The following is a 26,239-nucleotide window of genomic DNA, read 5'->3' as shown; positions in this document are numbered from 1 at the left end:
AAATTTAAAAAACGTGTCTCTTACCATTAAAGGTGATGCTGAAACGCGTGCCGAGGACGAGGAAGAGGATGAAAGGCTGTTCTGTTGTGTGGATAAAGAGCTGCGGGATAAAGAGACACACGTCAAGGAAGAAAGAAGAAGCTGTTTAGTGAGAAGCGGCTGATTTAGCGCGTGGCCGTTTCCGCGCTGCTGTTGGAGGATGTCAGAGTCTGATGTTGCGGATCAGTCAGACGGACTCTGCTCTGATCGCATCTGGTAGCGACTCTAGTAATGTGGCACACACTGTACCCCCCTTAATGGCTACAAGGTCAACCAGAAAGGAGTCTAAGAGCATGCAGAATAGAGGCAGAAGATATAGGGTTTAATTTAACACATGAACTAGATTGCAGTTCACCATGTGGCTATCGAATGAAGAAGAGTCTTATTTAGCATGAATACACGCCCCGTCTCATTGGTTTTTTTCAAAATTAAATTTAAAAAAACACTTTGCGTCGGCTTGTTTTTGAGCTGGATTGATTGATCAATGTTTTTTTAATTAACACAAACAAATGTAGAGTTTATTGTAAAAAGCACCGTACGATGCTTCTGCATGAACAGCACTATAGAAAAGCAAACTGTATTGTATTATACAGCTCTGACCAAAAGTGTTGCATCACCTAGAATTCTAGATAAGACAAATAATTGAGATCTTATTTATCATGTAAAACCAAAAGAAACTACAAAATGAAAAATAGCAAAAAATGTCTATCAGAAGGAAGGCAAAGATTTCAAAAGGTCACTTTAATTTGCCAATTTTATCTGGAAAACTATACAAAGCGGCGGTGTGTAATTCAATATGTTAAGGTAACATTATTTAGCAGGTTTTCATTCGACTTTATGCAGCAGAATCAGTTCATTCTAAAGGGCGATGCTAAGCTTTTGGCCAGTGCTGTGCGCTGAAGCCCGAAGCCCGAATCTCTCTCTCTCTCTCTGTCTCACCTGCTGTGCTGCTGGGCAGGGGGCGCCGTGGTGCCTGGGAGATCCTCGCTGTGGCTCATGCTGCTCAGAGTGGTCGAGTGCGGGCTGGCTGTGATGAGGAGGGAGGAGGAGGAGGAGGAAGAGGAAGAGGCAGCCGACACGGAGTCAGGGAGAGAAGACATGCTGGAGACAGGAGGGGAGTCTACTGTCTTCACTGCAGAGACAGAGAGACAGAGGAGACACACACGTTAACCTTGTTCTGAATTTAGTCTTCATCCACCAATATTAAAAACATGAAAGCACTTAAATGCTGACGCGCTGCATTTGGTGGAAACGCTCAGAAAAATAAATAATAATTAAAATACAGGACTAGAAGCAGAGGCACAAAAAAAGGCATAAAGCCTTTTCTGAAATTTAGTTAACTTACCTTCCACAGCTTGCGTCGTCTGCATCGAGACAAACCCATTCTGTAAGGAAGAGACGCACGTCACAAAAAAATAAAAAACACACACAGCAGAAAAATGTTGGATTTCAGCAATCTGAGAAATTTCAACTGCGTTTCCATCACAGACTGACAGCACTGCAGTCCAGTCAGGACAGAGGCCTGACTGTCTGGAAGCAGCTCTGCAGTTTCTATAGCAACGCACCTTCCCCCTTTACTGCTGCAGGAAGAGCTGCAGGAGGGTTAGCGCTTCAGCACAATGCAAGCCTCTATCTAAAAGCAACTGGCCACACAAACTGCAGACGTTCACTGCTTTGAATTCCCGAAATGTTAAGGTTTAAAACTAATCAAATCAGGAAACACGCCGATATAAATTGATTTTTTTAAATCAATTATTCACATTTATATGTTCCTACATTGCGCTCTATCTATCTATCTATCTATCTTCAGGGTGATTTAGAAAGTAAGTTTACCACATCAATGATGTGGTGTATTGATGTGGTAAACTTATTTTCTAATCACCCTGTGTGTATATCCTAAAACTGCTATGTTAATAGACCTGTACTTACACACTGCGAACCGAGAGCCTCTTCATTCATCACGCTGGAGCTCCACTGCCATGGGAAATAAAACAGAATAGAAAAAACAGGTTATTTGTTTATTTAGCAGACGCCTTTATCCAAGGCGACTTACAGAGACTAGGGTGTGTGAACTATGCATCAGCTGCAGAGTCACTTACAACTACGTCTCACCTGAAAGACGGAGCACAAGGAGGTGAAGTGACTTGCTCAGGGTCACGCAATGAGTCAGTGGCTGAGGTGGGATTTGAACCGGGGACCACCTGGTTACAAGCCCTTTTCTTTAACCACTGGACCACACAGCCTCCTAGCAGCTAGCCAGATTGCCTCGGTCCCCTTCTCGGGCTCCCCATCCCTCATTTCTCTTTGTAGAACTCCTTCAGATGGTTCCACACATTAGCACTAAATCACCGACTACCTCGACCCAAAGCAGCATCCAACAGGTCGCAGATTACTGAAACCAGCGGCTCAAAAAACTAAATTCAAAAAGATGTTCTGTGAACCGGAGCACCGAGAATCCGAGATGGATTGTACCATTAATAAAAAAGAACAACCAATCATAAAACAGAAATGAAAATCAGAAACACCAGTGAAACTCTACGCATTCAATTTAATACAAAAGAGAATCCCACAAATTTTGGTTTTTACTTAATTTATTTTTAGTTGGAGAAAAACGGCAGGTGCTTTAAAACGAGTGGTCAGAACCCAAAACGGATAAAATCGAGGAGACACAGCGATCTGAAAACGTCTTGTGTGTCAGACAGAAATATAATCTATGAAGGACTCGTACCGAAACATCCCGATTCAATTGATTTTTTAAAAATCACTTGTTTCACATGTGCGTGCCTGCATTAGCTTGCTTTCTTTTTAATTCAGGAGTATGGGGCTTGTGTGCAATGCCAGTAGATTTATTTATTTACCTTCACTGACTCTACCTTGTACCTCAAAGACCTACAGATCAGTCTCACACACCCTGCAAACACAGACACAAGCTTCAAAACACCTTTATTACACAAACAAAGAGCTAAGCCACTTCTGCCAGGACCACAGCGCTACTCGGAGGGAGCGTGAAGGCTGCCAGCACCCCCCAGGTCCTAGTGGACAGGCAGGCTGCCCCAAGCCCGGGGGCCTCACCTTGCTCTGCTGAAGCTCTTTCTGCGGGGAGGAGGAGATGGAGCTGGGGTAGCGGCGCGTCTGCGTGGCTCTCTGCTCATACAACGTGGCCTGGGTGGAGCCTTGCTGCTGCTGGGGTGGGTATGTGGAGGCTGGGGGCAGGACGCTGCACTGGTATCCAGGCTCCTGGCTCAGGTTCGACGGGATCACAGACACAGATTCACTGGATAGACAGCGAGAGAGAGACACAGAGACAGAGAGACACAGAGAGATTAGCCCCAGTGTGTACAGGTAACAAGCTCAGATGTGTCTGATTATTAAACCAGGATTGGATCAAACTACTATGCAACAGGAGTCTTATTTCCATCCCTATTTTGTGGAAAAATGTATGAAAAATATATCCCCTAATGGTGAGGATTAACCATGCATGTTAACAATTTAAATGTTGATTTTTGTATTGTTTGTTATTGGTTTCATTGGGAGAGCAATGCAGTTCAACCAGCCACGGTTTTGCAAGGTCAGGTCGCATCTGGTAAGCAGCTCTGCAGTTTCTGTAGCATAACACTGTCCCCCCTTTTAGGCTACGGGGTCAGCCAGAAAGGGTCTACTGGTATGCAAGACTCAAGCAGGTGAAACCCTGAACAGCACAGAGCAGGGGTGCACAATTCAGCTCACAGATCAGAGAGAGTTTAGGCAAAATTTGAAATGTTTAACAATCCCTGAAAAGTACTGGAGTTTAGGTGTCTTTGGTGTTTCATAAAGTCGAATGAAAACCTGTTGAATAATTTCACGTTGACATATTGAATTACACACCGCTTTGTATAGTTTTCCATAAAAAAAAAATGACATTTCTAAAATCTAAACATGACAAGGACAAAAGTATTACTATTATGACATTTTTTTTGCTATAATCATTTTTTCAATTACACGATGCTAAATAAAAAGATCTAAATCGCGTTCATTTTAAATATAATTTTTTAGATTATGGTTTTCAATCCTTTGGCCCTAGCTGTAAAACAGCGCTGGGTCTCACCTGGCAGCGCTGGTGTAGAGGCTCTTCTGGGTCTGCCCGGCGGGGGTGCTGGTTGCTGGGGTGGAGTCGTACTCTGGCAGGGCTGGTTCTGACCCGAACTGCAACGCCCCGAACTGCAGGTTTAGCCCCACGATGTCCGACGTGCCAGGCATCTCCACAGCCAGAGCTGGGATCTACAAAAGACAACAGCAACTAAAACACCACCTCCACACGCTACACATCTACACAAACGTGTAGATTATATACGGCTTAGCCCAGGGGTGCCAAACCCCAGTGCTCTAGTTTAGTTTTTGGTAGCTTTCACACCTTTAACCCTTTGCGGTCCTATGTCGGACCTGGTCCGACATTGCAATTATTCCTATCCGGTCCAATGTCGGACCCTGTTGGACATCAGCAAAAAACTAGTTTCTAGTCGTTTTTTCTCCGGAAAAAGCCGAGAAAACCATTCAATGGCCGAGTGGGAGCAACAGGAGCCGACACAAGCCGGAAAAAAAAAAATAAGGGCGTATCTCATGATTAGTCATACTTGCCCCTGGCATCAGATAACAGCGGCCATAAGGAAACAAGCTGGCTGATACTGCATCAGCGCTCAGAGAATATCACAGACATTTGCGGAGCTTTTTTCAGATGTTATAGTAATAAAATAATGACTTGGATCGCATTATTGAGGAGTTTGGTGATAAAACGAGTGATCAGGAGATGACTGATCGGTATGTACGACTATCATTATTATTATTATTATTTATTTAGCAAATGTGAAAGCTATAGCGAACGAAAGGGTGGGGCGGGGCTGGAGATGCCTAGTGAGTGCTTTGTTGATATGCAGGGCCTTTTAAACCCGTTTGACTGTGGGAAAAAAAATACTTTTAAAACGGCGCGTCTAAAATTAACTGCGCGTGTGAAAATAAATTGGACCTGACGCGCCCGACACGCAATTAAATGAATGGACTGCAAAGGGTTAAAATAGAAGGGAGGTCTGTTCTGTGCAGGACTCAGTCTGCACTCACACACACACACACAGAGCCAGGCCACACCCAGTACCTTAGTGGTAATGTTAGTTCTTTTCTTCTGCTGCTTCAGTTTGTGTTGCTGGGTGGGCTGGGGGCTGGAGGACTGGTTGTCCGACGAGCCAGGGGACATCTGTTGCTGCGCCGAGGAAGAGGAGGGTTTGCTGGACAGTGGGGAGGAAGGGGGGGCCGTGGCGGAGGGCAAGGAGGCGGAGACGGCTTTGTCCTGCTGCATGAAGGCCTCCATTATGCTGGAGGAGGGCTGGTACGACTGCCGCTTAGCAAAGGGGCTGTGAGGAGAAGACTCGGACTGCGTCTTCAAATCTGAGGAGGAACGAGAACAATAAAGCGTTTGAGACTTCACTGGGCTTTATTACACTGTGCTGTGCTTTTACTGTGGGAGACTTTTAGAAGGGTTAGTTTACCCTGTTTTCATATGCTTTACAATGCTATACTTTACCATACTCTCTGTGCTTTACAATGCTTCCCTATGCTTTACCAGACCTCTCGGTGCTTTACAATGCTTCCCTATGCTTTACCAGACCTCTCTGTGCTTTACAATGCTTCCCTATGCTTTACCAGACCTCTCTGTGCTTCACAATGCTTTCACGGTGTGCTTTATTTCACTGTGCTGTGCTTTCACAGTTTGCAGGTTCCCGAATGTCTTCGCACTCACCGTACTGCCCCAGCGAGGACGGCTGCGTTCCTGCTCCCAGGTCCCAGGATGAGGGAGCCGGGGGGTGCCCCGCTCCGGGCTGCGAGTGCTGGGAGTGCTGGGAGGCCAGCTGGGCCAGTGCCTGGGCCGTCTTGAACTGCTCCAAGAACTGGGAGCCGCTGGTGGTGCCGGGGCCCCCACCGCTTCCTCCCTTCGGCTCTCCCATGTCTCCGAAGCCTTTCCCCAGCATGCTGACCTGCCACAGGGAAGACACGGGCACAGGGTTCGAGAAAGGCGAGGTGCAAGAAGCAAAAAGTCGTGCTCTCATTGGTGTTTAAAAAAAAAAAAAAAAAAAAAACAGACCACATTGCAAAAGGGGAGTTAGACCCAACACTTCTGCTAGTAAAATCGCTGTGAAACTTCACCAACTATCTGCTTGACTTCTCGTGTTATAACCTTAAACGTTCCTGCTAGCGCTTTCGTCAGCATAACCAATTAGGTAAAACTTGAGGGGGGGGGGGCGTAATTTAACAGCTGCTTGGGATTTGTGGATTGCCGTTCTCCAGTTTTATCTAATCCGTTACACCGATGAAAGCGCTAGCCGAAACACTGAGCTGCATAACAGATTATTCGATTATCGTGATGGAGCTCTCTGCAGAAATCAGGGGCTGACAGTCAGGGTGAGGGTCTCTGGTGTGGATCGGGGGGCTGATTCACCATTCAGAGTGAAGTAAGAAACAGCTGCTTGGGTTTGTGATGATTTCATGCTGCTTTTCTGAGACTCTGCGGAGAACAGCGATCCACACAAACCCAAGCAGCTGTTTCTTCACTTGGAACAGTAAACCAAAAAAATCGACAGCAAAACGACCCTTTTTATCCGCAGAGAGCTGGATTGGAAATCTACCCACCATGTTGTGCTGGGGGAAGCCGGCTCCAGAGGAGGGGGCCTGGGACCGGGAGCTCTGTTTGGAACTGCTGAACACCAGAGACTGGGACAGAGAGGGAGGCTGGGACACCTCCAAGGGACCAGGCTCGTTCTCCAAGGAAGAGGAGGGGGTCTTTCCCAGCAACACCGCCAAGTCAATCCTGGAAAAAACAAACCGAGAGATAGCAAGGTTTAACGTTTCAAAGTGTGGCATCACCCTGTAGAATGAACTAATTTAGTGTCACAGTTGAATGAAACCTTCTGAATAATGTTACCATACAGAGTTACACACCGCCACTTTGTAGTTTTCCCACAAACTTAACGAAAAAAATGACAAATGACATTTCAAAATCTAACATGAAATACTGTACTGCTATTATGGCTTCCTTCCGGTAGACACTTTTTTTTTTTTTTAGTGATTTCATTTTGTAGTTTCTTTGATTACATGATGTTAAATTAAATATTTTAAATTATGTTCATAGTTTCTTTTAAAAAAAAAAAAATGAATGTCTCAATCCTAAAATTCTAAGTGATGCTAAACTTTTGGCCATAGCTGTACATGATGTATCGTAATAGAGGTCTGTGTCATTTGTGAAACAAGACCACAGCATAAAGAACTACAACTCCCACAATCCCTCACCACTGCTGCAGACGCAGAGGCATGCTGGGAGCTGTAGTCATAGCCAGCAGAATTGGTTCATTCTATAGGCTGATGCAAAACTTGTGGCCAGAGCTGTAGGAACGGGGGCTGGCCTGCTCACCTCTGTCCTGCTGTGATGGTCACATTCTCCTGAGGAAGAGGCATCGCAGCCACGCTGGAAGCTGTAAATATCTTCGTCTCTGAAAGCTACAGTTAGAATAAACAAAATGTATTAAAATAAAAAAAGGCACAAAAAGCATATCAAAAAGTAAAATAATTCTCCTCTAAACTACTAAAAACATTCTCTTATTCAGACCCCTTATGTTTATTAATATGCTTTACCAGACCTCTCTGCTTTACAATGCTTCCCTATGCTTTACCAGACCGCGCTGTGCTTTACCAGACCTCTCTGTGCTTTACAATGCTTCCCTATGCTTTACCAGACCTCTCTGTGCTTTACAATGCTTCCCTATGCTTTACCAGACCTCTCTGTGCTTTACAATGCTTCCCTATGCTTTACCAGACCTCTCTGTGCTTTACAATGCTTCCCTATGCTTTACCAGACCTCTCTGTGCTTTACAATGCTTCCCTATGCTTTACCACACCTCTCTGTGCTTTACAATGCTTCCCTGTGCTTTACCAGACCTCTCTGTGCTTTACAATGCTTCCCTATGCTTTACCAGACCTCTCTGTGCTTTACAATGCTTCCCTATGCTTTACCTTTACCAGCTGCCTATGAATGAATGAATGAATGAATGAATGAATACAAAGATTTTTGGGAGAGCAATGCAGTTCAACCAGCCACGGTTTTGCAAGGTCAGGTCGCATCTGGTAAGCAGCTCTGCAGTTTCTGTAGCATAACACTGTCCCCCCTTTTAGGCTACGGGGTCAGCCAGAAAGGGTCTACTGGTATGCAAGAAACCAGTGGTTCTCAAAACCAGTTATCAAGTAACACCTCCCCTCCCCACAACTCCCACTGCACAGCAGTGTCACCCAGTTCAGGTTTTACTACCAGCTTGATTAGCCCCAGTGTGGCTAGGTAGCAAGCTCAGGTGGGTCTTATTAAAGTGAAACCAGGAATGGATCAAACTGCTCTGCAACAGGAGTCTGATTCCTACCCCTGTATTATAGTCTTGTCTGCAAATTTCAGAACCACTGGCTCACGTTACGAACTGTATTTTTTGCTTAAAGAAGCTGAATTATTATTAATTATTAATTATTATTATTATTAATTGGCACCTACATCTTCGTTCCAGTCCTCTGTGCCCCACTCCTCCGTCGCGGTCCTCCACGCACCTAACAGAACACAAAACACAACCAATAAAAAGGAAAATAAACACATTGCACGCTTTGCAGAAAACACTGGAAAGACACACAGCTCTGTGTTTCAGTCACTAAACACAAGTATCGTTCTAACCGTTAGGGCAGGGGTCCCCTAACTGTTCCGCTGCGTTAGGCACCGCGGCGCGCTGAGCACTTACGAAATACGACACCTTAAACATTTTTAAAACCTGTTTCACGAAGTAAACTTCATCTAAATTGTTCTTTTCATTTGAATCTTTTTTTTTTGTTCCACCCCTCACTGGTATTGAGTTGCTCCCCCGCGACCCAGTTTGGGAGCCCCTGCTTTCGGGTAGGTTAGGTTATATTTAAAAAAATAAATAAATAAATAAATCGTACCAGGAGCAGAATCAAATTTCCGGGGATAATTTGTCCCCTCGCCACCACTGAATTCAAGTCCTAAAAGAAAAAAAACACCATTCATTCTCTCTTCTTGCCTGTGTGCCTGTACATGCGTTACAAAGTAATTAGTGTACCTGTGGATATTTAACAACAATAACAATAATAATAATAAACGTAAGACACTGGATCGATGAGGTTGAGAACACAAAATAACATAAAAAAAACTAAATAAAACACACAACTTGGATTACAGTTACTGTCTCTTGCGCTCTTTGTACGACAGACCCCCCCCCCCCACCAGAGAAAGAAACACTCTCTCAACTTGATTAGGGAGGCAGGCACCGCACACTTAGACACACACATTCCACTATTCACATTATAACACTTCTGAAAGCCCGGCACTCGAATGTGAAGAGGATCTCTCCTCTCAAACAGCACACAGCGAGCCGTGACTTACTGGCCCCGTCGTCTGGCTCGAAGCTCCCAGTGTTGTTCCACGTGCTCCCGCCTGTATTCCCGTAGTGGTCATCGGCACTGCTGGGATCGGCGTAGTCGGCTGGGTTGAAGGTCCTGGAACCAGGGAGAGGGACGACGAGGGAATAAAACACAAAACAACGTTCAGTACGGAAATAAAAAAAAACAAAAATTCAACACACACACTTCAAGGAGGTCTTCCTTTCATCTTCCAAAGCTTCAGGGATGGGAATAAGACTCCTGCTGCAGAGCAGTTTCATCCACTCCAGGATTTATTATGCGCTTGGCGTGTATAGCCAACAAGCTCAGGTGTGTCCGATTATTAAAATCGTAGTGAAACCAGGACTGGATCAAACCGCTGTGCAATGGGAGTCTCATTTCCCCCATCCCTGGTCAGACTGAAAACTCAAAAGGTAACATCACACCCGACTGCATGCTTACTGAGAGAAAAAATAAATAAAGCTGATCAGGGGAGCTGCACGAACCGATCTGACTGGGGGATCCAGCTCTCCACAGGCGAGGGTGGCTGGTGTCGATCGGGCTGATTCACCGTTCAGAGTGAAACAAGCGAAGAAACAGCTGCTTGGGTTTGTGTGGATCGCTGTTCTCCGCAGGAGTCTCACAAAAGCAGCAATCTTCACAAACCCAAGCAGCTGTTTCTTCATTCATTCTGAACGGTGAATCACCCCCAATCCACACCAGCGATCCTCGCCCTGATTTCTGTGGCGCGCTCCATCGCAATAAAATTGGTTCGTGCAGCACTAATAAGAGAGAATTATTTGGCGTCTAGTTTAGCTTTTTAGTGGCTTTCACATGGTTGTTAAAACAAGCATTTATATTAGCATAGCAAGCACAGATTAGCACAGCATTCCTACAGCAAGAGGGGTTCTGCAAAACCTCTCCCGGATAACGACAGAAAAACAAAATAAAACTGGCATGAAGCCAAGGAACCTGCGACTAGATCCTTGTAATAATATAAAAGGGAGGTTTGATTTGATGCTAGGAATCGGTTATATAGATATATATATAGTTCAGATACCCTGGATGAAAACTCTGGTAAAAACTGTTTTTTGGTTTTTGTTTTGTCTTAAAATAAGCTTGCATGCCATGAGAGAACTTGCAGGGAAAAACAAAACACACAAAATAAAGGGGTCTCTATTCTCAATAGCCCCCCGCCCCCCCCCCCCCCCCCCCCCAAAAAAAGCTCACACTGTACGAAAGGCAATTCTGCTGCAAAGGCAAGCTGCAGTATTTGAACTAATCAAGACTGTAGCCCCTAGGAACACCAAAGATCTGAATTCCACACATGTCAGTAAAATGTTAGCTCTCCTTGCTTGAATAGCGAGTGCTCCCAATTTAATTCTAAAAATCTGCTTGCCCCACCCAACACCCCCATCTATATCTTTCACCCTTTATAAAAACAACTTACCTGTCATCTCTCGAAAAATCATATCTTGAGCCCTTATCAATCTGGCTTTAGAGGAGAAACACAGTATAATTATGACATTCTGCAGGGCACAGTGTGACAGAGCTAGTGCTGGGGAGAAGGGCCTGATTAAAATAAGGGAAGCTGAAACTGTACATATCTACACACACAGACACTGAATATATATATATATAAATGAGTCTTCATACTCTCAGACCACACTCTCTATATAAATATAAATAAATAAAACAAAAAGCAAAATGGTAGATTTATTAAAAAAAAAAGACAGATCAATTTAAATGCATGCAGTATTTTATTTATTTTTTAAATAGCATTTTATGGTGCTTTCTAATAAACCATGCAGTAAACCCCACAGCTCCAACCTCCCCCACACCCACCACCACTTTTCCTTTCTAGCTAACCTCACTACAGACAGCATCCTCAAACGCTTTTTAAAAAAACACGCAAAACATTTATTACAGAAGAGTTCAGACTTTTTTTTTTTGGTTGTGTAGGCGTTCTCTTACCCTCGCCCTAGCTGTGCAACACATTGACTGTTATATCCCCAGAATAAATTAACCCTACAATGGCCAAGCGTTCGTGAAATGAGAAGAGCTGCTTTATTTACTTATCTAGATTCCGTTTCTTGGACAAAACATTTTTTCCCCTCCCCTGCCCGGCAACACGATGTACCGTGTATGAAAAATTCTGGCTTGCGAGGCTGGATTTAAATACTAATACTAATAATAATAATAATAATAATAATAATAATAATAATAATAATAATAATAATAATAATAATAATAAAGGCTAAGCACTGCATTATATGGGATACAGAAATGAGCATTACAGGGTTAAAATAATTAACTGTCAATAGTTTTAATACAATTTAGAAAAAAAAAAAGACACTGGCACTGCTTTTTGCAATAAACAGAAATGATCCACTAAACTTAAAAAAAGCTCCCACATTTTAAATCACTCAAGGTACGCTACTGAATGTTTTAAAAAAGGACGCAGACATGGAGGGGAGCGGCCTGAGTTTATACATCAGCCGGTACGTTGAGAATTTCACCTAAAGGTTTAACTGTAATCTATTTATTTAACCAGGAGATTTACCCCTCGAGACCTCGTTTATAAAGGGGGTCCCGGAATAAAAAAATAAATAAATATGGGAGGGGCAACTTGCAAATATAAAAGCATGTGTGGTTCAAATTAAAATCAGCAGCACACAGGATGAGTATCGATAACTGTGAGCTCAGAGGAGGAGCAGCATTGCAAATGAAAAGTGTTTATTCCTAAAGTTTAAACGTTTATAAAAAACAACATTAAAGAACGGAGACTAGCACCCCTAGTGGACACCATTGTCAGTACACTTCATCCAGGGTATCATTATTTCAGTGTTTATAGAAACTCTGTGGGGGTCTGACTTTAAAAATATATATATACACACACACACACATCTTCAATAAAGTGATGTAAACTGATCTAGCACTTAAAACGTGGGTTCAGGTAGGCAAAGCTACCAGCGTACAGCCCTGGCCAACGGTTTAGCTTCCCCCTGTAGAATGAACCAATTTGGCTTCATAAAAGTCCAATGAAAGCTGCTGAACAATGTCACGTTCGCATATTGAATTGCACACAGACGCTTTGTATCGTTTTTCCCCATATACTTAATGAAAAGGACTTTTAAAAATGCGACAGCTCCAAATCGAATACTACTGTACAACTAATTCTGCGTTTGGAGATCTAAATTTGTGATTACATTATGATTAAATTATGTTCATAGCTGCTTATGTCTCAATCCTAAAATCCTAGGAGATGCAAAACTTTTGGCCAGAGCTGTACTTAGATCTGTAATAAATTAGTACAAATAAATGAAAGTAGTTAGTTTTTCCCCTCCCCAATCTCATTAGTGTGTGCAGAAGGGAGGCAGGTGCTTCAGAATATAAACCTGCCCCTCTGAACTACCCTCAGCCAAAACAGACGGAGGCTCCCTCATCACCCCCTCCACCTTCTGCAAGGGTAGCGAGACGCGTCTGCAGCGACGCCAAAGCCGTCAAGAAGGGTTTGAAGGCGTAATTTATCTCTTTATTACAAGAAAAACCCGCTTAATATTCAGCCTTCTCTTTGCAAGGATTTCCTGGCAAAACATTTCACGCAAAAAAAAAAAGATTGCAAGAAAAATAAATCCGACAGAGATGGTATTTTTTTTTTTAATAAATCTCTTAAAAGGTTTTGTACAATTTCAAAATTCTCGGTTAGCTTTATTTATTATTATTTTGGTTTGGGATAATACATTTAGAGAATATAAATTCAATGTTTGCGGTCTTGCCAGGTCATCCTTGGTAAAGGAGATTTCGTTGTTGATTGAAATCTTAAATAAAAAAAAGATTAAAAGAATAAAACCCCTGTGACAAATCCATGGACAGTTCAATTAAATCTGGAGGTCTTTCTTTCCCTCAATGAAACGTTTGTCGATTAAGTTTGCATCAGCCCTAGTCAGCCCTAGTTTGACTGTATCATTAACTACAGGCTGATTAGAAAATAGTTGTGAGGTACAGGATAGAAATAAAACTTAAATCCAGCAGGCTAATGGATAAATTATTATTATGAAACGATAAAGAAAAAAAACAGCTTCTGAAATGACCTCCAAATTCACGGTACTAGTCCAGGGGTGTCAAACTCCTGGAGGGGGGGCCGCAGTGTCTTCTGGCTTTCATTCCACCCCCCCACTCCGCCCTCCAGCTCTCAATTACTAAACTAGTCTAATTATTTGATTAATATTGGGAAAATTTAACCACTTCTCTCCAGGCCTCAATGTTTCACAGGTAGTACTGTACCTTGAATCAAGTGCAATTTTTTTTTAGATCAACTGTAAAAAAAAAATCAAATTCCAATTGAACAAATAAGTAGTTCAATTAAAAGAGCTTGAGCTGGAATGAAAACCAGCAGTACCCTGCGGCCCTCGTGGACTGGAGTTTCAGACACCCCCACGATCGTCTTTTTAAAGTCTGAAGACTTCCCAGCAGTCTGTCAGTAGCAGCAAGTGGAGAACGCGAGTGAGGCGGGGTGTGTGTGGGTGTGGGTGTGGGTGTGGGTGTGTCGGACTGGAAGCTTACCCCATGCCTTGAACAGAAAACCTGCCCGCCCTTCTGCCAGAGCCAGCGCCTGTAAAACCAGCAAAGTACGAGTCAACAACTTCAAACTGCACAAAAGAACACTCCCGTCACAAAAGAACAGGATCTGTCACAAAAGAACAGGATCCGTCATATTGTATTCTCTGCTGTTTAATCCACTTGGCATTATTACACGAGGGCGCTTTGGGACACTGTGTGAAAGGCGCTATATAAAATAAATAATCTTTATATACACAGTAGCGTGCAAATGTACTAGAACCACCCCACCCATTGGTTCTGTAGTAGTTTTGATTTGTTGTGTGTTTGAAAAGCAAACCCAGCTGGAAAAGGAAAATCTTGATATTGTCAAAATAGACAGATTAGCGATGGTCTAATTGAATTGATGCCTTTAATAGGCCACCCATGCAATTCATTTAAAACAGTAAAGAGAAAAGGAACACAGAGCCACACACGGTAAAACGCAGGAGACTTTTTAGAAGTGGTTGAAGACTCCTGATTAAAGCACAGAGCGGTCTGACAAAAATAAAATATTGTACCCTATGCACTTTAGGCAGGGATTGAAATACTAAGAATTTGGGAGTTAAAACTGAAAGCACAAATCACCCAAAAAAAATAAATTTTTAAAGTATACCTCTGCCTCGTCCTCGCCCCCTTCTCCCCCTCTCTGCACCCCGTCCTGTGGTTCCCCCACTCTTTCCATCGAGCCCGTTCTCCTGCCCACGGTCTGGGGGGGGGGGGGAGAGAAGCATTACGAACCACCGAACATTCAAATCAATCAGGATCGTCCAGTCACAGTACTGGCATGCAGACCACCCTGTTCATACTGCGCTTGTAGATCTCTTGATCCTCCCCTCCTGCTCTGCGCTGGACTCTCCTGACCTCAGCACCACGTCACTGGATCCTCAGCTGATGCGCTATCCTTGCACTATTGCACTGCTAACATGTCACTGTAGATATAACTTGCTGTGATCCTAACTGGCTGCATCCTAGTTCATATTGTATTCTAGTAGTGTTATTATTATAGATAGCATCCTAGTTCATATTGTATTCTAGCAGTGTTATTATTATACACAGCATCCTAGTTCATATTGTATTCTAGTAGTGTTATTATTATACATAGCATCCTAGTTCATATTGTATTCTAGTAGTGTTATTATTATAGATAGCATCCTAGTTCATATTGTATTCTAGTAGTGTTATTATTATACAGAGCATCCTAGTTCATATTGTATTCTAGTAGTGTTATTATTTGCACTGACTGTAAACTATACTGTATTTAAATATGAAGCTTGCATTGTAACCCTGTTCTGCCCTGTAACACCTGTGTGAGTCGCCTGGGATGAAGACGTCTGCCAAATAAATAATAATATTAATAATTTAGTGAAAGGTTGTGCTAAACAGATTATTCGATTATCGTGATGGAGCTCTCTGCAGAAATCAGGAGCTGACAGTCGGGGTGTGGGTCTCTGGTGTGGATCGGGGGGCTGATTCACCGTTCAGAGTGAATGAAGAAACAGCTGCTTGGGTTTGTGATGATTTCATGCTGCTTTTCTGAGACTATGCGGAGATCAGCGATCCACACAAACCCAAGCAGCTGTTTCTTACTTCACTCTGAACGGTGAATCATCCTGATCCATGCTAGCGACCCTCGGCTGTGGAGAGCTGGACCCAAATCAGTTTGTGCAGCACTGTTAAAGAGGACCTTTTTTATTATTACTATTATTATTATTATAATATCTCCGCTATTGAAAGCCCCCCCCTCTCCTCCCCTCCCCTCGTTACTCACACTCTCTCCCGCGGCTGGTCCCCCGGCCCCTCCTAGCCACGCCCCCTCGGCGGCGGTTCGCGTCTCGCTCTCTGTCGCGGCTCTCTTTACCCTCCTCATTCGACTCCGACTGCCCGCCACTGTCCTTCTGCCCCGAGACCCCTTTCTTCTTCCCTACCATCTCCCACGAGTCCTGAGGGCGGAGAGAGAGAGAGAGAGAGAGAGAGAGAGAGAGAGAGAGAGAGAGAGAGAGAGAGATAGAAAGGAGACAAGCAAGTTAACAAAACACTCTAATGGGGTAGGCCAGCCTTAAAAGCAGACAGTACCCTGCAGTGCAGCTGAACCCCTCAGGGTGCTCACCGTGTCAGGGTTCCCTTCCAGCAGCACATTGATGGCTCTGTTCACGTCTCCATTGCAGTCGTGCACAGCGATCATGCACTCATCCTGGTTCTTTCCTGTGATATCAACGAGCTGAAGGGAGAGAGGCAGGCAGACGGGCGATTAGGACCACAGCACAGCATCGTGACGGGCATCGTGTGGACAGCTGCACTGTGACACTCTACAGCCAAGAGCTTTGCAATCACCCAGAATTATAGCCTACAAGTACCTCCACTGTTTGTTTTCAAACACACTTTCCCTTGAGAAGCACGTCAGCATACCGACACACTGGGAAGTTGGCTCTTCTGAGCAAATATATTTATATAAAAACATAATTTGATATCTTATTTATCATCATGTTACAAAAAAGAACAAAAAAAAAAAAGCAAGATATATCGCACATTTCTACCGGAAGCAATGCTAGTGGTAGTGCAGTAGTATTTCATGTCCGATTTCGAAATTTGTCAGTTTTTCCGTGAAGTATGACAAGGACAACTGACAAGGATTAAAGCTAAACAGGTTAGTTAGTCGCGTTACATTTTGACACAGTCAATCAAACCGGGAACTGAACAGGGAAAGAGACAGACAGACAGAGACTCACTCAGCCCCTCACCTGATTTACTTTCTCCTCAAAATCAGCATCATTGTGGTCTGAAATCATCTGCGCCAGTCGAATCTGCTCTGCTGTGGCCTGCCAGGAGAGAGGGAGAGGGAAGGGGGGAAGGGGGGTGGGAGGGAGAGAGAGAGAGAGAGAGAGAGAGAGAGAGAGAGAGAGAGAGAGAGGAGACAAGAGTTAACGAGCACAGCCAGCTGAACTGCAGCAATATTTTGCATTCCATCTCCCATCCCTGCATGGATGGAAATAATTGCTTCAACCTTTTTAAATCGTTTTCAGCTTTACACAGTTGCAGAGTTCGGGTTACTTATACAATGTCGTAGCCATAATGAAATCTACAACTGTTTAGGAGCAGAGCACAATTAAAAGGTCTAATTAAACAGATGATCAGTTCAATTAAGGGTCTAGTTCAGGAATTGAGAGCTCAGTTGGATATGAAGACCAGCAGCCACACAGGGGGTCACCCAGGACTGGGAAGTGCTGGTCTAGTGTGTGTGTGAGAGAGAGAGAAACAGAGAGAACAAACCAATGAGGGGCAACGCTGCAAGCTAATGGGAGTTAAAGTGATTTAATATCATCTTCATTCGCGTAATGTATATTCTAGAATTTTTTACAATTTGGAAAGTTAATTATGCATGCAGCCGGGATGGGAAGAAGACTCCTATTGCACAGCAGTGTCACCCAGTCCAGGTTTTACTACCAGCTTGATCAGCCCCAGTGTGTCTAGCTAACAAGCTCAGGTGTGTGATTATTAAACTCACAGTGAAACCAGGACTGGATCAACATGTGCAACGGGAGTCTTATTTCCCATCCCCTGTTATGTGAAGGAATTAATCAAATACATAAATAAATACATCCTCTAAACTTGAGAGGATTATCCATGCATGTTAACAAAATGTGAATGTTGATATTTGCATTGTTTGTTATTGGTTTCATTGGGAGAGCAATGCAGTTCAACCAGCCACGGTTTTGCAAGGTCAGGTCGCATCTGGTAAGCAGCTCTGCAGTTTCTGTAGCATAACACTGTCCCCCCTTTTCGGCTACGGAGTCAGCCAGAAAGGGTCTACTGGTATGCAGGACATAAAATAAACATACATACACACACGCCTAAAACATAAGGCAGCTGTTGCACTACCAGCTTGATCAGCCCCAGTGTGTCTAGCTAACAAGCTCAGGTGTGTCTGATTATTAAACTCCTAGTGAAAGCAGGACTGGATCACAGTGCTGTGCAGCGGGGGTCTGGTCTCCCTCCCTGATGCAGCGTCTTGTTTTCATCAGCGCTCACCTGTGGCCGCTGCTTATGCTGTGGCTGTGTCTGGCTCTGTGCCTGTGTCTGTGGCTGCGGCTGCTCCCAGGTTCCCCGGGCCCGGCTGCTGCCAACCGAAGTCATCATTTACAGTATATACAAATAACAGTATTTACAAGGAAAACACCTGCAACACAGCAAAGAGAGAGAAAGGATGTTACAAATCAACACCATATACACACACACACATATGCATATATTTAAAACAGCAAAACACAAGGCTAACATAATGAACCAGCAAAACACAAGGCTAACATCATTATTATTATTTGTTTATTTAGCAGACGCCTTTATCCAAGGCGACTTACAGAGACTAGGGTGTGTGAACTATGCATCAGCTGCAGAGTCACTTACAACTACGTCTCACCCGAAAGACGGAGCACAAGGAGGTTAAGTGACTTGCTCAGGGTCACACAATGAGGCAGTGGCTGAGGTGGGATTTGAACCGGGGACCTCCTGGTTACAAGTCCTTTTCTTTAACCACTGGACCACACAAAACACATGGCTATCATATACCGAACCAGCAAAGTGGTTGCATCTATGTTAAGGTTGGTTCACAGTTCAGAGCCCGACATAATCTGTGGTCTGAGTCGAGGGTCTCGGACCCTGGACGTCAGAATTACCTCATCTGCACTGCTGAGGCTTCGTGCAGCCTTATCTCACGCGTCTGCAAAATCGCATTGGGGTCGGATAATGTCGAAAAATTCATCCGCGACAGAAGAGTGAACCAGCCCTGCAGGGCTTCAGACCGGCAGCTGCTTCACTCAACACAACAGGTGCCGGGCCCACGAGGGCCATTTCTGAAATAATGTGCATTTGTTTTTTTAATAGTCTGGATCTAAATAAAAACTTACACCTTTTTTTAAGTACGATTTCTCGTGTGTTTTAATGTTCTCTCAAGTTAAATGAAGCCTGGGGTGGCTTCACAGACTCTGGGTAGCACCGATCGACCTTAAAGACTTACAGTGGGTAAGGCCACTTCAATGGCGCTTGGGAAATGATCGTTCGCCTTTATTTTGCATCGATTGGCTGCCAAGTTTGCCAACGACTTTCGTTTTCAGAGTTTAGCTGTCAAGATTCTCGTTGCCGGAAAAAAAAAAAACTGCATATTTACACATGTATTTTAGTTGAGGTGACCCATTCGTGCAAATGCAATAAAACCGAGCATTTACAGGATTAAAATAAAACACATGCAAAAAGTAACGCGTTCTTTGCTTTAAGATTTTTAAAAAAATGGGGTAGGGCGATTTATATTACCGCCGTTTGTTAACAACTAGCGCCAGTCCCCGCGATAAAAAATATCTCGTTTCTATTAGCAACGAACACCCAGCCGCCGGTCAATACTCTTAACAGAAATGTGTAAAATGACACAGAGAGAAAAACTCCCATCTCGGATCACCAGTTGGGCTGGGACACACACACACACAGACACGACGCGATCTGTATTGGGAAACAATAGCCAACAGAAAGCAATCCATTGAAATCACTTCTAAAAAGACGTCAAATATTTAAATATATTTACACTATGTACCGAGCAACGACCAAGAGCGTTGGATATATGTTACACAAAAACAGCAATATTTACCACTTAAAAACTACTACTACTCACAAATAGCGAATCAATTTGTTTTTTCCGCTGTCATCCTTTTTTTGTATGTAAACATCAATCTCTCTTTCCTAACTTTCACCCTAACAGACCTCGGAGGGCTTGAACGCGTGTCGATTAGTTATTGTTTAGTTAGTCCAATAAAAAGGGTATCCGATCTCCTTCTCTTTGTCTCTCATAAAGTCGAATGTAATATCACTCCTATTAACCATGAAAAAAATCTCAGCTACTACTAGCTAGCTGTGTACTCGATTGCACAGCGCTGGCATACACGCCTAGAAGGCTTGCGAGCAACTTATATAAAATATTATTTATATACAGGGTCGGTGAATTAGTTGCATCGACAAAAAGGTAAGGAGGTTACATTTTCAACGTGGCAATACTGTAGCCGTACTATATATTAAATAAAAATAAATACAAATTTAAAAAAGGCACTTTAAAATTTAGCCCAGATCATGTTTATTTATTTATTTATTTAGGATTGTAATGTTTACAAAAAAATAATACGTCGCAACACAAAATCATTCATCGTTTTAATAACACTACCCTGCTCTACACAAACAAAACGATTGTACTGTTTCTAAAACGGCGATTTAAATGCGTGGTTGGCTTGTTATTTGTGTGGTCTTCATCCTGGTTTCCGCTTCATTATTTTATTTTTTTATTTCCCCGGCCGTCTTCTCTGTGTCACTGCGAGCCTCATGGTCTGAACAGCGAGCAAGCAGCCATTTCGCTAACGTAACACCGCGCTTTGAAACCGAGAAAATAAAAACACCACCGCCACATTTCAGCACACAGGACTCCGCATCCCCGTCCAATATACAACAGAGAAGCCATTTCAAGTCTCTTTGCACTCACCCCCTGCGGTTTAGCCGTTTACTACAGTGTAAATACCCTTGCCCGCGCTGTTCCCGAATCCCTCTCCCGGCTCAGCATCAACCCGACACCGCGGCTTCGGCTTAGCCCGCTAGGCCCCGCTTAAACAAAAACAAAATCCTAAAACGAAATATGAATAGCCAGGGAAAACAAAACGCTTTTTTTTTTCGAGGTGTCAAACTAACGCAACAGCCTTAACGGCGAGCTGGTTTCGGTTCGGAGCGTTTAAACCCTGCAAGCGAGAGAAATAAAACAGAAAAGGCAGGTTAGCGGAGACCACGAAACCGCCACCCCGAAGTTTACCTGAATCTCTTCCACTCTGACAAGCCCGGCGGCCGCGTCACGTGGTTAAAGAGGCCACGGCGGCTTCAGCAGGGAGACCCTCGTCATGTGACCAGCCGGTTTCCTCCACGTGACCCGTGTTCCCTTTGTTACAAAAAAAAACCCTCCTCTGGCTTCAACTGTCCCTTGTCATGTGCACCAATTATTATTATTTTATTTTCTACGTTAACTTTTTTTTTTTTTTTTTTTTTTTACACAATGATGAAGTTCAGAATATAAGGTTTCACGCAAAATGCCCCTAGGTTTTTTTTTTTTTGTTTGTTTGTTTTTAACACGCCAGAAGACATCAAATATTTATTATTATTATTATTATTATTATTATTATTATTATTATTTATTTCTTAGCAGACGCCCTTATCCAGGGCGACTTACAATTGTTACAAGATATCACATTATTTTTACATACAATTCCCCATTCATAGTTGGGTTTTTACTGGAGCAATCTAGGTAAAGTACCTTGCTCAAGGGTACAGCAGCAGTGTCCCCCCCACCTGGGATTGAACCCACGACCCTCCGGTCAAGAGTCCACAGCCCTAACCACTACTCCACACTGCTGCCAATTATAATAATAATAATAATAATAATAATAATAATAATAATAATAATAATATTTTTTTCCTTAACATACATAATATCACATAGCAGCTATATTAAAAGTACAGTGAAATCAGAAGTATGATGCAAGTACTGGTACAACTGGGTGCCATACAGTCCAGTATAGTGGAGAGTTGTGAGGTTTACACGTGCTGTCTGAACAGGTGTGTCTTGAGGAGGCGCCGGAAGGTGCCTGAGCTGTACTGATATCCGTGGGCTGGTCGTTCCACCACTGAGGGGCGGGCTCTGGGTGTGCAAATGTATTTATTTGAACAGAATAAAACCCTTGAGATACATATAAATCTCATTTTAAAAGAGGTCGTCTCGGCAAGAAATAATATTATAAAATTAACAAAGAGATGACGTCACCCGAACAGGACATAAACCTGCGGACAGCAGCATGCTAACGTCGAATGACGTGCACACTGACACCTGTCAATCACCAAAACCACGCCTACAACCATTTTTAACCGTTGAAGTGACGTCACCTATTACAAAAAACCCGCGACTCTCCAAAACAATTAAAGCGACTCTCAATAAAACAAGCCCAATTATAAGCGGACTTGGTTATCAGTTACGTTGCTTCCACGTTGAAATGCAAAGTCGATTCAGCGTCATTTTTTTTCAACGTTGTGAACCACCAACCAACCCACCAACCAGCATGCAGCAATAAAAACGCTCAAGCAACATTTCAAAATGGAAATCCTTTGCAAATAACACAGCAACAAAAGCGACCGTTTTTTTTGGTGCACGTGTTGCAGCGTGCAGGGGGTTAAGGTTTAGGGCTGGCAGGTGAGGCAGTCTGAACTTCAGGACATAAGCCCGGTTCTTTTGTACGGCGGTATGGGCGCTATGCTTCAGAGCGGGCGGTCCCGCGGGCTTTGCGTCCGACCTCCGCCTGCTTGCGGGACCCGAGGCACGCCTCAGTGTATTTATTCACGACCCATTCCAAACACAACGTTGGATTTTGAAAAGGCCCCGTGAAATATCAGAAACTAAATAATCAAGTTCGATGGGTGCAAGTTAAAACGATCATAAAAACAGCAATACAAAACACAAGCACGACATACTGGAAGGAAACCATAATATTTGCACGGATTTCATGTTAGATTTCCAAATGTCGCATTTTTCCATATCAGTTTTTGGTTATACGGGGAAAACTACAACGCGCGTCATTCGATAGGTATAACATTATTCAGCAAGCAAAATTAGTTCATTCTACAGGGGGGGTGCAAAACGTTTTGTCCAGAGCTGTGTTGGTGTGCGGTTCGTGGAAACAACAGCGTCATATTTTCCTCTGTGCTGCTGGTAAACAAGGGCGCGACACTCCCTCGTGAACACACGGCTCAGGTAACGGAGCTCTGAGCTCACCTGAGACAGGACAGAGCAACCGAGAATCGCAATCCGTTTGCTTGCTTCTCGCAGAGCACCGGGTAAGGAACTGAAATATGATTATATTGGGTTTAAACTGTACAGATCATGGAAGTGCAGTCAGAGCTAATATTTAGTTGTTATTAAACGGCATTATTAGTCAGGAACCCTAAGGGTATATTATTATTATTATTATTATTATTATTATTATTATTATTATTATTATTATTATTATTATTATTATGCTTTGTTGTTTTACTATTGTAAGTAACGTGGCATTTCTGATAGGGTTATATATCAAATATTTCTGTCTTTTTTAAATATATAATTTTCTTTTTATAAATATATATAATTTTTATTAAAAAAAGGAAAACGGCTGTGTACCAACAGGTGCAAAATGACAAAGAAAAAGTTTATCCAGGTAGACTACACAAAAAATGTGACTAGTTGATCTAAAATGTTTCTGTCAGAACGTTTCGCACGACACGTCCTTCTCCAGGTAAAAGCCGTGTCGTTGATTTGATAAACTGTAGTTATTTAGAAGGAGTAAACCCCGATGTATCTTATATGGGCATATATATAGTTTCGCGCATTTCCATTCTGCACGGCGCCCTCCAAGTTCAACCTGCGACAATCCGACAAGCCCAAGCCAAGCCGCGCATTGTGTGGAGATGCGGTGCGGCTGTCCGGTGTTAATGGCTGTGCGTGTGTGTGAGCGTGTCTGTGTGTGCCTGCATGCGTGGGTGTGTGCGTGCGTGCATGTGTGAGTGTGTCTGTGCGTGCGTGTCAGTGTGTGTGTGTGTGCGTGCCTGTGTGCGTCTGAGTGTGTGTGTGCGTGCGTGTCTCAGCACAGCTGCTCTTCATTGTAATAGAGCGCGATGCTGTTTAGCGTCCTGTTCTCATTAAGATAACAGTGGCGCTGTACTGAATAATTTAATCCTGTTCTGTTTTCATGAAGAAAGCTTTTTCTAGATTGCACCCGAACCGCAGCAGCGTTTCTTCGGTAAGTGTGATAAAGCAAACCTGTTGTATGTTTCTCACGTCAGTGTGTGTTTTATTTGTATAAGTATGTCTGGTGTTTTTACTTGATCAAAACTCCCTGTCTTCCACACGGAACAAGACTGTACCTCTCTTCAGCTCCTCCGCTCCTGAAGACAATGTCCACGTCTGTCGGTGGGGTCGTGGTCGTCACCCAGTTTTACCCGCAAGCCCCTCCCGATAACGGCCCACCAGCTCCCGCTGGGGTTCCGAGGTGCCAAGTGGTCCCCAGCAGCACCCTGTGCCAGCCGTCAGGGCAGCTGAAGCGCTTCCTCAAAGGAGAGCCAAGGCCACTGGGGGTAAGCCTGTCTAAACCTTTATAAACGTTCTCCTGTAGCTCAAGCTCCTGATAATAACCCTTTGGTTCCTGTCAGTCTGGTTAATAGCGTGCTGAAGACCGGTGACTTCACACAGCCAAGAACCTGCGCTCCCCTGACTGTGTGACTCCCCCCTGCACACCACGCGGCCGTGCCTTTACCAGGGGAGACCCTCGGGGACCCCTGCGCTCCCCTGACTGTGTGACTCCCCCCTGCACACCACGCGGCCGTGCCTTTACCAGGGGAGACCCTCGGGGACCCCTGCGCTCCCCTGACTGTGTGACTCCCCCCTGCACACCACGCGGCCGTGCCTTTACCAGGGGAGACCCTCGGGGACCCCTGCGCTCCCCTGACTGTGTGACTCACCCCTGCACACCACGCGGCCGTGCCTTTACCAGGGGAGACCCTCGGGGACCCCTGCGCTCCCCTGACTGTGTGACTCCCCCCTGCACACCACGCGGCCGGGGAGGCACTGAGTTTAGTCTTGGTTGATTTTTTCTTTTCACAGACTGTCCAGATAATTATGGGAGTGATAAACATCCTGTTCGGTGCGGTTCTGTCGAGGACGCTGTGGTCCATTGCAGGGATACTCGGAGCTCCCTTTTGGACCGGTCTATTTGTAAGCATTTCTAAACTGTCCTTGCTGTACCTGTGTCCTGTGCTGGTCCTATCACCGCCCTACTGACCTCGGGTGCAAATTACCATATATGGGCATATATATATATATATTTTAATTATGCCTCGATTCTAAAATTCCAGGTGATGCAGATTTCTTTGGCCACAGCTGTAGAGCTGTGCAGCTCGTTTTGATCCAGCGCTGTCTGACACACAGACGCTTCAGCTGGCTGTGTCTCGCTTCAGTATATCTGTAATAATACCTTCTTCCTTCCTCACAGTACATCATCTCAGGATCGCTCTCCGTCGCCGCGGACAAGACTCCCAAGATCAGCCTTGTGAGTAAAGTCATGCCGCTAGCCCTGGCATTAGCCCACTGTGAGCTCTGAGCCCACTGTATCATGAATGAGTCACTCAACAGACGCTTTTATCCAGAGCGATTCACAGAGACTAGGAGGGTGAACTCTGCATCATCAACAACTGCTGCTGCTGCTGCTGCAGAGTCACTTCCAATAGGAGCTCGTTTGTTTAACGTCTCATCCGAAGGACGGAGCACAAGGAGGTGAAGTGACTTGCTCAGGGTCTCACACACGCACACACACACACACACACACGCACACACACACACACACACACACACACACACACACAGGGAGTCAGTGGCTGAGCCAGGATTTGAACCTCCTGGGGTAACAAGTCCTTTATGAAATATTGAAGGCTACATCTTGGGAACATTTTTTAGTAGGTAGTATTGGTCGTGTGTCTTTGATGACCTCCGTGTGCTGTTTTCATATCATTGATGCTCTAAGCTTTATTGTTTTTTTATTGACAGAGCGATCAATACAGCTGTACAGCTCTGGCCTGAAGTTCTGCACCACCTAGAATTTTATGATTGAGAAAAAAACCAAAAAACTATATGAACATAATTTAGATTTTTTTATTTCATTTTTTTTTTTTTCAGTATATGGAAAACTCTACACCGCGGCGACGGTGTGCGATTCAGTATGTTAGTGTAGCGCTATTATCCAGCAGGTTTGCTTTCGACTTTGGTGATGCAGAAGGTTTCTCCAGCGCTGTCCGCCTCGTATTTAAACCAGAGGCTCAGAGGCGAGAGTTTGCTTTCCTCATCTTTCTGTCTTACTGATGTTTTGCAGATAAAGGGGACCTTGGCCATGAACATCCTCAGCAGCATCGTAGCGGGAGTTGGGATAATCATTTACCTCGTCGATCTGGCGGTGTGCAGCCGCTATAATTCTTACGCGTATCACTCCTATGACAGCGACACAGCTTCTCCTGTGCTTCTGAATGTGAGTTTGAGGTACCTCTTGTTGTTTTCTCGTCATCG

The 26,239-nt window shown here is 44.0% G+C and overlaps 2 protein-coding genes across 18 annotated transcripts in view; one reads left to right on the top strand and one right to left on the bottom strand.

Annotated features, from left to right (window-relative positions):
* The window catches only part of ubap2l (ubiquitin associated protein 2-like), a 30,210-nt gene extending 9,193 nt beyond the window's left edge, over positions 1–21,017 (bottom strand). For 7 of the 12 annotated variants that reach the window (XM_059007473.1, XM_059007475.1, XM_059007478.1 and 4 more), the window contains exons 1-21: positions 20,600–20,914; positions 18,115–18,262; positions 16,827–16,904; positions 16,196–16,306; positions 15,857–16,028; positions 14,702–14,794; positions 14,053–14,101; positions 10,937–10,981; positions 9,491–9,603; positions 9,031–9,090; positions 8,594–8,646; positions 7,472–7,557; positions 6,694–6,871; positions 5,807–6,041; positions 5,165–5,454; positions 4,124–4,296; positions 3,112–3,313; positions 1,969–2,013; positions 1,385–1,424; positions 979–1,171; positions 25–100 (exon numbers count right to left, since the gene is read on the bottom strand). In XM_059007473.1, the coding sequence (XP_058863456.1) occupies positions 25–100; positions 979–1,171; positions 1,385–1,424; positions 1,969–2,013; positions 3,112–3,313; positions 4,124–4,296; positions 5,165–5,454; positions 5,807–6,041; positions 6,694–6,871; positions 7,472–7,557; positions 8,594–8,646; positions 9,031–9,090; positions 9,491–9,603; positions 10,937–10,981; positions 14,053–14,101; positions 14,702–14,794; positions 15,857–16,028; positions 16,196–16,306; positions 16,827–16,904; positions 18,115–18,222 (2,400 nt within the window). In that variant the 5' untranslated portion in view covers positions 18,223–18,262; positions 20,600–20,914. The other 5 variants (XM_059007477.1, XM_059007485.1, XM_059007482.1 and 2 more) reach the window with 2 other exon arrangements.
* A 1,750-nt stretch (positions 21,018–22,767) lies between these two features.
* The window catches only part of LOC117395143 (membrane-spanning 4-domains subfamily A member 8-like), a 5,535-nt gene continuing 2,063 nt past the window's right edge, over positions 22,768–26,239 (top strand). The window contains exons 1-6 of one of the 6 annotated variants that reach the window (XM_059007804.1): positions 22,768–22,986; positions 23,887–23,927; positions 24,062–24,261; positions 24,788–24,898; positions 25,176–25,232; positions 26,049–26,201. In XM_059007804.1, the coding sequence (XP_058863787.1) occupies positions 24,082–24,261; positions 24,788–24,898; positions 25,176–25,232; positions 26,049–26,201 (501 nt within the window). In that variant the 5' untranslated portion in view covers positions 22,768–22,986; positions 23,887–23,927; positions 24,062–24,081. Of the gene's footprint in view, positions 22,987–23,196; positions 23,928–24,044; positions 24,262–24,787; positions 24,899–25,175; positions 25,233–26,048; positions 26,202–26,239 lie in introns of those variants that run through there. The other 5 variants (XM_059007800.1, XM_059007801.1, XM_059007799.1 and 2 more) reach the window with 5 other exon arrangements.

This window comes from Acipenser ruthenus, chromosome 35 (assembly GCF_902713425.1).
Source record: "Acipenser ruthenus chromosome 35, fAciRut3.2 maternal haplotype, whole genome shotgun sequence".
Taxonomy (NCBI): Eukaryota; Metazoa; Chordata; class Actinopteri; order Acipenseriformes; family Acipenseridae; genus Acipenser; species Acipenser ruthenus.
This window is presented reverse-complemented; position numbering and strand designations above follow the sequence as displayed.